The 10350-nt window shown below is 49.3% G+C and overlaps 1 protein-coding gene across 1 annotated transcript in view; it reads left to right on the forward strand.

The window, feature by feature from the left end:
- ankrd52a (ankyrin repeat domain 52a) overlaps nucleotides 1-9862 on the forward strand; it is a 28241-nt gene extending 18379 nt beyond the window's left edge. Inside the window, exons 17-28 of the mRNA XM_088916173.1 lie at nucleotides 409-480; nucleotides 1022-1223; nucleotides 3610-3697; nucleotides 3932-4049; nucleotides 4406-4625; nucleotides 5391-5478; nucleotides 6680-6763; nucleotides 6948-7093; nucleotides 7422-7504; nucleotides 7981-8063; nucleotides 8303-8394; nucleotides 9052-9862. Coding sequence (XP_088772299.1) covers nucleotides 409-480; nucleotides 1022-1223; nucleotides 3610-3697; nucleotides 3932-4049; nucleotides 4406-4625; nucleotides 5391-5478; nucleotides 6680-6763; nucleotides 6948-7093; nucleotides 7422-7504; nucleotides 7981-8063; nucleotides 8303-8394; nucleotides 9052-9293 — 1518 coding nt within the window. The 3' untranslated portion in view covers nucleotides 9294-9862. The remainder of the gene's footprint in view (nucleotides 1-408; nucleotides 481-1021; nucleotides 1224-3609; nucleotides 3698-3931; nucleotides 4050-4405; nucleotides 4626-5390; nucleotides 5479-6679; nucleotides 6764-6947; nucleotides 7094-7421; nucleotides 7505-7980; nucleotides 8064-8302; nucleotides 8395-9051) is intronic.
- The last annotated feature ends 488 nt before the right edge of the window (nucleotides 9863-10350 follow it).

Genomic DNA, 10350 nt, shown 5'->3' on the forward strand with positions numbered 1-10350 from the left:
CACACCTGCAGTTCCCCATCTGTGTCTGTATTGCTCGTCAAACAGGGGTTTCTCTCTGGGCACCCTAGAAACCCTGTGTGTTCTGGAAGATGACTTAACACTATTGGCATTTTAGGGGCACGCGGTTTTTTTCCCCTCCTATTTCATCATTGGTTTTCTATGTTTGCAAGGAAAATCTAGCCTCCTCTCAAAATTCTGGTTATCTTTTGATTTTTAAATATTTGCGAGGGTTAGAAAGATCAAGAAGTTATGTGTGACTCCGGTAAAAGGCCGCTCTTTAGTCGTTTTCTGGATTTAAAAAATCAGAAATCATCCCCGAGAAGGAAACAAGCATCTGACGTGGGTGGCCAAGTCTTGGCACAGAGTTACAAGAGTTGCTGTCTCCACTGTTGTCTCTCTGCCTTCCAGCTCTTGGAAATGTCTTTCAACTGCCTGGAAGATGTGGAGAGTTCCATTCCAGTTAGCCCTTTGCACTTAGCTGTAAGTACTGGCTTCTTCTGCTACTTGACCAGTTTCTCATATTTAATCACATACTTCAGGTTAGTTTTCCAACCGGGAATTAAGACAAGGCATTGATTGCACAGTGTTTATTTATGTGGATTTATTAATTTGGTTTACAGCATGGAGGGTGATGTATAAACTGCACCGATGCGCTGGGTAGTTGTTTTTAGCAAGGCACTGTAACATATATGTGTACATATTTTTAGCTTTCTGTGTATGGCGGTTCTGTTACTGGAATTGACAATGAAAAATAATAGAAAAAGCCTAAGGTATCCAGGGTGCTTTGTACCAGCACGGCCCTAGAAATAAATTAAATCCCGACTTTTTGAAGATGATGCAGGTTATTGGGTAATTCCAGGCAGTTCTTTAGTTACTAGATAATAAACTAGTGTCTATAAGCTTAATTGAAGATCTAACAGACCCAGCGTTGCTCTATGTCCAAGCTCTGATGAGACCAGACTGATTCCAGCTAGTTTTGCTGTTGGAGAAGTCATGCTCATCTCCCGTGTGCTTCGCGCAGGCCTATAATGGTCACTGTGAAGCCCTGCGCGTGCTCTCCGAGACGCTGGTCAGCCTGGACGTGCGGGACGCCGCCGGGCGCAGCGCCCTCTACCTGGCCGCCCAGAAGGGCCACACGGACTGCGTGGAGGTGCTGGTCAGCCACGGGGCCTCCTGTGTCCTTAAGGAGCGTCGGCACAAATGGACTCCTCTCCACGTGGCAGGTAGGGGCGGGCGTTCCTCGACACCGTCAGGGAGAGAGAGAGTGTCTTTTATCCCCGGTGGGGGGCAAGTTGTTTTACAGCAGTAGTGTATGTGTACAAAGGAACAAGTAATAGGTTTATTCCATGCTGAAAAAAAGAAGAAAGAGAACACAACGTTTCGGCCGTGGAGCCTTCTTCAGGTGTGAGAGAGACAGGGCAGTAGGCAAAGGTAAAGTAGCGGGAGAACAAAGGTTGGGAGGGAGGAGGAGTGAGAGGCGGGAGCAGGGGACAGAAAGAGAGGCCAATCAAGAGGTGTGAAGTCAGAATGGGTGCAGAGAGGTGTGATATGAAACTTCCAATGAATGGAGAAAATTTAAAAGAACAGTAGTCTGTCGTTAAGGGAAGGGAGAAGGTGTGATCCTAGCTGCAGAATAATTTTAGTTTCGGTGGTCTTTCTGATGTATGAGTTTGGAAAACCGTCTTTGAGAACACAGACGGAGAGATTAGAGTGGTCGTGGCCGTCAGAGGTGAAATGAGAAACAATGGGCTTGGAGAGATCTTTAATCTTTACAGCCCTGACGTGTTCTCTGAAACGGTCTCCGAGTCTCCTTCCTGTTTCTCCAATGTAGATGGCTGGGCATTTACTGCAAGAGATACAGTAAACAAGGTTGCTGGAGGTACAAGATGCTGTCTGGGTGATCCGGAATTGTCCTGAGGGGCCTTGAATGAGTGTGGTGGTGGCTGTGTATTTGCAGGTGATACAGCGAGCTCTGTTGCAAGGGAAAGTGCCTGGTGTGGATGGTTGTTGAGGGCGGTCAAGGGAGCTGTGAACAAGGAGGTTACGCAGATTAGGTGGTCGGCGATATGAGATAATAGGGCGATCAGAAAAGAGGGCCCCAATGGAGGGATCATCCTGTAGGATGGAAAAGTTGTGGTTAATGGTCCTGGGGATAGGAAGTGTGTTAGGGTGGTAAGGAAGCACCAGAGGAATGCGGTTGTTACGGCGGGAGTTCCTGATCGGGTTGATGGTCCGGGGGGTGTTTTTGGCTCGGGCAAGGGCCCTGTCAATCACACTGCTGGGGTATCCTCTGTTGATGAAAAATGAGTACATTTCGAGGGCTTGGTTCTCGGTTGTATGTGTACAGACAGACAGAAGACAAAAATGACAGGAACAACAATATTCACACATATTTACACAGAAGGTCAAGTGTCAAGTAACGATATGGCTACAGGTATGAATGAGAACTTGAATCTGTCGGTTTTGGAGTTGGGGAGCCGGTATCTGCGCTCTGATTGGGAGTAACTGGAAGTTATTAAACAAGGCGGGTGAAGGATCGTCGCAGATGGATTTTGCTTTACGAAAAACATGTGAGTGATAGTTGGAGGAGAGGGCTGGAAGATCAGCGCCAGTGACCTTCTGACTTATTTTCACAAGGCTGCCCAGTCTGTCCTTGCCTCTCAGATTTCAGGTTGCCAAACCAGCAGATCAGGGTAAAAGTTAGAACAGATTCAAGGAAGGACCGGTAGAACAAAATCAATAATGAATCATCGACCTTAAAATACTTGAGCTTCCTTAAGGAAAAAAACAGCAATACTGACCTGATCCTCAGAAAAGGTCAACAGCTTCTAAATTAAGCTTGGAGTCCAGAACAGGCTCCAGGTACTTGTACTGTTCTACTTGCTCCACTGAAAGGGCAGGGCTGTGGCCCTCGTAAACTGTCACTGTTTAAATCATTCCCCCTTTGGCCTCCGATCAGCCTTCTCCTGTAGGAACTGATGGATCTGATCACTGGGACGTCTAATTTATCACATGCCAGATACTCAGATGGTTTTCTCCCCCCCTTTGGAATCGCCTGCTGACTCGCCAGAGCACGTCACTCAGATGACGAAAGTGTTTGTCCCCTTCCTTTTCTTAGAGTTGGTTTGAAACACTTTGTGCTGCCATTCCAGGTTCTTCATGGAGACATCCTGCAGGAGCAAATGGATGGGCACGCCCCTCTGTTGATGCCAGACCTTTTCCTTTGCTAAAAGAACCAACCAAAAAAAAAAACGGGCTGGGAAGGGAGCAGTACTCCCAACCTTAGGGCCTTTGTCCTCAAGAACTGAAACATCCTTAGTGCTTTCAAAGAGTCTGGCAACATTCATCTAATCTCAGTTCATAGACAGTTGATGTATTCATGCAGAAGTGCTGGCTGTATATTTTGTAAATAGGGGTTTACATTGTGCATTCTGTCTAAAGTGGTTTAGAAATCTCTGCTTCGTTGCTGGTTCGGCCTAACATGGTTGTGAGCTGTTCAGACCTGTGCTGAGATTCTGGGACAGGCAGGCTTGTTACCTGGCTGCAGCTGTTCCTCAAGGGACATGAGTTCTCCCATGAGGCTACAGCGGCGTGTTTGTGTTTCCTCAGCTGCCAACGGCCACACAGACTGCCTGCACATGCTGATCGATGGTGGCGAGAAAGCCGATGTCACAGACGTCATGGACGCACAGGGACAGTGAGTACCCTTTTCAAATCCTAAAGGGCTTGTGGCTCCTGGTTTTTCTTCTTTTTTTTCCCCACCTTATTCCATCCATTTTCTGGTCCTGTTGAACTCGGGGAGATCTGAATCCTCCGGCACAGATTTAGGATGAAAAATCGGCCCCTTGAGCTCCCCTGGACTAGGCCCAGCGTGCCGGCCTGCAGTGTGGAGTGACCTCTGCCCTCTGTGTGTGTGTGTGTCTGGCTGCAGGACTCCTCTGATGCTGGCTGTGCTGGGGAGCCACACGGATTGCGTCCACCTCCTGCTCGAGAAGGGGGCCACGGCTGACGCGGGGGACAAGAGAGGGAGGACCGCCCTGCACAGGGGGGTGAGCATCTTGGGCGCCGTGCCACAGTGGGCGGCCAGTGCCCTCCGCGATGTTCTTCTTTCCTTACTGTGCTTAGAGCCATTCAGAAAACAGCGGAGGCGTGTTCCCGGGCGGTTCCCAGTTCAGGCCCTGTGGCCTTGCCTCTGGCCCACTGCGGAACCCTGAGCTGCACTGTGGTCATCCTTCAGATGATCCGTGAAGCGTGGCGTGTTTTTGAGCAGAGTCCAGAGAGACTGTCTTGCCAAACGGGGAAATAAGCTACAGAGGGGCAAGTGACCAGCTGCTTGCCCTGTAATGGGACTCTTTAACGGGCTGACGAGGTGACCACCCCCTCTGTCGTGCCTCTGTGTTCCCAGGCAGTGATCGGCTGTGAGGACTGTGTCTCGGCCCTCCTGGACCACGATGCCTTTGCGCTGTGCCGGGACTTCAAGGGGCGCACCCCACTGCACTTCGCTGCCGCCTGCGGGCACATGGAGCTCCTGGGCAGCCTGCTGCAGGCCGCCTTCAATACAGACCCCCTGGACTCCATATTGGACTACAGCGGGTACACCCCTTCACACTGGGCCTCCTACCACGGTGAGCGGCTCCCTGGTTTTCTCGGTCGCTTTCTACAAGGATAGTAAAGGTTTCACTGTGCTCGTTTGTTTTGATCCCAGGTTCTTTTTACCCTTTTCATGAAAGATGCCAGGGAATCGGCTTGAACAGGGTGGAGCAGTGTGTTCCAGGCCCCTGCTCCCCGCAACTCTTTCTAGACACATTAACAGAAAAATCAGATTATGTTAATATTTCTCTACATGTGGCCCCTTGGGCCTTGGCTGCTTTACAGGTCCTGAAGTAGTCCTCTAGGTTAACTGTGTCAGTAAGCTGTGTGCGTTGAAGTCTCTTGATGGTCTCCTCGGAGTTTGGACTGTATAGGCCATTCCTTAAAGGCCTGGAATTGCTCTTGTCATTCTTTCAGCTGTCCTGAGCAGCAACCTCGCTCCCTCAGAACCTCAAAAGCTTCCTCGGGCAAATTTCCGTAATATTCATGTTTTTGGAAAAGAAAATGGCTGTTACTGGGGCGGGGCATTGCCGTTTTCTGAGCAAAAATTGTTTCGCGTTAATAGGGATTCGTCGTGATTTCACTCACGTGATCTTTCGCATTTGGTGCTCGCAGTAGCTAACTGGAAAGCCTCAGATTTGTATTTTTAATTTGGGGGGGTGCGGGGGGAAGAGATTTGCCCACAGGTGGGTGTCCACACTTGGCCTTCAGTGGCAGGACTCCGGACAGGAGTAACGCGGCAGACCCTCTTGGCAGTGACTGCGTCGTGATTGAGTTTCCATTTCCCCTCTTCTCTCCAGGGCATGAAGACTGTTTGGACGTTTTACTTGAAAACAAACCATTTAGTATCCAGGAAGGAAACCCCTTCACCCCGTTGCACTGTGCTCTGTGAGTAGCCCTGTTCACACTTGTAGGATTTATCATCGCTGACATCTATTAAAGATGTATTTTGATGGTGGTCCCGCAGCCAGTTCCAGCCTGTCTTTAGTATGCAAGTGTGCCTGTGTGTGCTGGAAATGGGGGGGGTACTGTGCTGCTTCAGACTGGTCCCATGGAGGAGCTCAGCCAGCGAAGGAGAGTGGCCCTCTCCCTTTCCTGGCTCTGAACACGCGTTGAACCCTGTAGCTTCAACAAGATCTCGCCATCTGTGAAAGCAGATGAAATAGCTCGGCGATCTAGAATGGATTTCACTTAGACGCGAACCCAAGCGTGAATGTCACTGATGTTTCACGACAAAGCAGCCTTCTTTCTGTACTCAGAAAAAAGCCTGGGATGAACTTTGTCAAGCAGGTCGTGTCTGAGTGTGGTTGATTAGCACACGTTGAATTACTTTTGCCAGGAAAGGCAGGTGGGGGAATAGCTTGATTTATTTCCAAAATCCTTTGGAGAAGGATTGCCATCAGAAAGGGTTTCCTACTTTGGTCGATTTGAAAATTTGAGGGAACATTTACTTTAAGGATGTGGGGCCAAATGTTGGGATTGCATGTTTTTTGGAGCCAAGAAGCTTATGGGCCTTCTAGCAAGGTACATTTAAAAAAACGCATTTCTACGCAGCAATGTCAGTAGTGACTCCGAACACAGAAGTTGAATAGGAGTAGACAGACAATTTATAGTAGGTAGGTAGTTCACCTTTATTGCAAAAAAGCTTTCCTAAACTTACAATCCTGGAATGTTGAATTTGTGACATGATGAATTACTGCTTTGGAACTGAAAAACTTGTCGGCGGTATAGGTATGGGGCGGAGCAGTGTCTCTGTTGCTAAGGATCTGCGCCTGTGGCTGGAAGGTTGCCGGTTCAAATCCTGCAGCCAGCAGAGAAATCCTACTCCGTTGGGCCCCTGAGCAAGGCCCTTAACCTCAACTGCTCCAGGGGCACTGTACAATGGCTGACCCTGCGCTCTGACCCCAAGCTTCTCTCCCTGTCTGTGTGTCTGTGTCTCATGGAGAGCAAGCTGGGGTATGCGAAAAATGCAGAAAATTGTATATGACCAATAAAGTGATGTTATGTTATGAGAAGGACTGCAGCCTCTTCTTGGAACCATGAGTGGGAAAGGATTCACAGAAAGGAGGGCCTCTTCCTTGCTTTGCAGAATAAATGGTCATGATGGTGCTGCAGAGTTGCTGGTGGAGTCCATCGGTGCCCAGATCGTGAACTGCAGAGATGCCAAAGGAAGGTACGCATGGGTGGCTGCCAAAGGCCCAGAACGGTCCAGTTGTTCCTTCATCGTATAAGGGATTCTTAGCAGCATGGCCAGTCATGCACCTGAAGTCAGTTAGGTGCTGGATAGATTGAAGGCCTTTAGTGGAGCCGATCACGCCCGCCTGCATATCCATGAGCTGCTCTCTGTGTTCCCGCAGGACCCCGCTCCACGCCGCCGCGTTTTCTGAGAACGTGCATGGCCTGCAGCTGATGCTGTGCCACGGGGCAGATGTCAATGCCGTGGACCAGTCGGGCAGGTCTGCCCTCATGGTGGCGGCAGACCGCGGGCAGACAGCCGCCGTAGGTAAGATGAGCCGAAGCGTACTGAAGTCTCAATTCTCCCGTTCCAAACTCCTCTGAGCTTTGCTTCACAAGATTCGTTTCACACGCCGGGAGTGCAGAGAGCATCGAGGGCCCATGACTGGTACCGATCAGCGGAGGAAATACGGATCGTAAGATAAAGGGCTGAAGATGTCAAGTAGAACGAGGTTGTCGAACGCAGAGATGTTAAGACGTACACAGACATCTTACGTTTATGCTCCGTGGTTTTTTTTTTCCCGAAAGCATTTTTTCGTGGACCTGATGAAAGAGGGGCACCTCTGATGTATTTAGTCTTCTGTTTCCCACCCCAGAAATTTTGTTGCACCGAGCAAAGGCTGATTTGACGCTGATGGATGTCAACAAGAACACTGCACTGCATCTGGCTTGCGGCAAGGTGAGGGTCTAGAGTCTTCGCGCTACGCCGGTCTGTCTTCCTCTGGTCTTTCTGTTCCAACGCTGAGCTAGCAGAGGGGGGGGGGGGCAGCAGCCATGTCTCAGTGAAGCCTACTCGCTTCAGACCCGTGAAGATCCGCAGGGCCTGGCCAGTACGTGGATTGGTCATGTCTGTGGTTGCTGGTAGAGGTTTAGGCGGTATACCTCCTGTGGAACACTGGTGCTTTCTGTCCGAATAGGTTTTATCTTTCAGATCACATGTCAAGCTAAGGTCCTGACTCTTTGTTGTCGGTGAGCATGTCGTGGTGCTCAGGCCTTAAACTGTCCCTCTGTTTTGATCGGCCAAGTGATCGCCATTTGCCAGTCAGAGTAGGACGTGTCACATGCTGAGATCTTGGAACAGGTTGAAAGTTCAGCGCGACTGCTGAACTTTCAGCGGTTAATTCCACCTTGACAGGTGTGCCTTGTCTTCTCTAGGGCCATGAGATGTGTGCCTTGTTGATTCTGGGGGAGACCCACGACCAGGCCCTCATCAATGCAACTAACAGCGCGCTGCAGATGTAAGTAAAGTGTTGGGTAGCACCAATCTCAAGAGGCGCTTCATTTCCGAGGGCTGGCATCAATTCCTTCTGAGATCCATTTGGCTCCAACAGCCCACAAAATGTTATTAGACTACTGAAGTCGGTTGGGGTTTTTTTTAACATCAGTACACAAGTGTGTTTAACTGCTAGAGAAACGTTCTTCTCGATTTTGCGAGGATGAGCCCGGAGGCGCTTGCGTTACGTGTGTCTCCCCACAGGCCCTTGCACATCGCGGCGCGGAACGGCCTGGCCACAGTGGTGCAGGTCCTGCTGAGCCGAGGGGCCACTGTCCTGGCTGTGGACGAGGAGGGTAAGCCAGATGCGTTTTGACTTCATGTTCGGAAATCGCTGTGTCCAGTTCAGTTCCTCTACTCTACTTATGCCCAGCATGAGGCCTGGGATACGTGAGCAGCCTTAGAGATCTTCACAGTGGTTAATTTTTGTGCGAATTCAGTACTTAGTATTGGTTGTCCTTTCCCCTTTCTTGCTCTAATTGAAACTGCTTGTTGTTAATCCTTTTGTTATTTACAGACCCCTGAAAATGTGTATCTGGTTGTTCAAATTTAGCTTTGTTCCAGAGGCCATCAGGCTCTCAAGAAATGAGTGTGAAGTGTTTTATCGATATGATCTCACTTGGATAGAGCCCCCTCTGCAAACATACGTGGACTTTAATACTTAAGTTCCTAATGAAGTGATTTTTTTGTAGTATAGGACAAAGTGCACATGCACTTTGTTAGCTTCATAATCGTTTTATGGACATTCTGGTGTTATTTGTTTTCTTAGAAATGTTGTGATACGCTGTTCTTTTCGGAACGTGCTGTATGTTGCCCTGCTTGCTGCTTAAGTTGCCCCCCTTGGGGATGGATAAAGTGTTCTGACCTGAGTCTCCATGTAGAGCTGATCCATGTGCCTTGTTGGAGGAGCAATGTCAGGCCCGTGTGTGTATGTGTGTGTTTTTTCCTCCCAGGTCACACCCCAGCCCTGGCCTGCGCCCCCAACAAGGATGTAGCTGACTGCCTGGCTTTGATCCTCTCCACCATGAAGCCTTTTCCTCCCAAAGACCCCGGGGGCTCCCCCTTCGGCCTCAACCTGCTGAAGCACTGCGGCATCGCGGCGGCCTGCAGCCCCCTGCCCAACGGCAACCTGCGCCACCCCTATGCCAAGGAGCGCCCCGGCGCCATTGGCCTGGATGGCTGCTTCTCCGAGTGATGCCCACCATCCCTCCCGTGCCGGGTGACACCTAAATCATCCCTAAAATAAACAGCGGGAATCCTGAAGTACAGTCAAACCCAGATACAATCATACGCACTCCTCTCTTCCCACTCTCTCCACCCCCAGACTCCTGTAGCTCCAGGGCAATCCTGAAAAAACTTGAGTCTTTCCTAGGGGCTCCTAGATCGCTTGTGTTGGTAAATACCAAGCTATAGGGAAGTCTCTGATTGCACGCTCTGGTAGGAGGGTTTGAAATTCCAGGATTTTCCATCTCCTTTGACTGCAGGATTTTGGAGCAGTCAGGTCATTTTTAATTGCTTTTAATTTCATCTGTTTTCTTAAAAACCGACTGTCGCTCATATTGCATGTTCCTATGGAATTGCAGATCCCTGAACACTTTGGGTGACCGAGCAACACCATCCCAGACTTGGGTGGTATTTCTTCATCCAGTACTCTGGTCTTGTTGTCCTGAACCCCCACAATTTTAAGCTTTCCAAAAAGGGTAGTTTTAAGTATAAAATACCACTCAGAGCTATGCTTATTTGTTGTTAGTTCATTAAGTAAAATTATCAAAAGTTTTCCTATGCTTGAAAATGGCACTCCAAAGTGCGCTTTTACATCTTGATTTTATCTCGCTTACTGTATTTTCTCTAATTAGTTTGCATGAAATGACCGCAGGTCTAGCACAGCTGTTTGTGCCGTTTCTCTTGCTTGAGCAGTACTGTATTCTAAAAACGCAGAATTGCCTGTTGGTCATCAGCTTCCTCTTTCCTGTGGAGGAACCCAAGTGTTCCAGGGATGGTCTCCAGAGAAACGTTTGCCCTGTATTGCTCCAAGCTTCTCCTGCACCTTAGAGTAGGTAGCTTGTCTGGTCTGTGCATGGTGGCTGGAAGACTTTCCCCCCCCCCAAAGAGCTGCACAGTAGAAAGAGCCAGGGGATCCTCCAGTTTCCATTCGTAGCTTAAGCTTCTGCATTTTTAAGCTGTTCAGTTAGCAGGCAACTGGTAACGAATGCTTTGTTACCTATATTCCACAGGCTAGTCGTCCCATAGAA

Source organism: Atractosteus spatula, chromosome 1, assembly GCF_055471065.1.
Source record: "Atractosteus spatula isolate fAtrSpa1 chromosome 1, fAtrSpa1.hap1, whole genome shotgun sequence".
In the NCBI taxonomy this organism is placed as follows: domain Eukaryota; kingdom Metazoa; phylum Chordata; class Actinopteri; order Semionotiformes; family Lepisosteidae; genus Atractosteus; species Atractosteus spatula.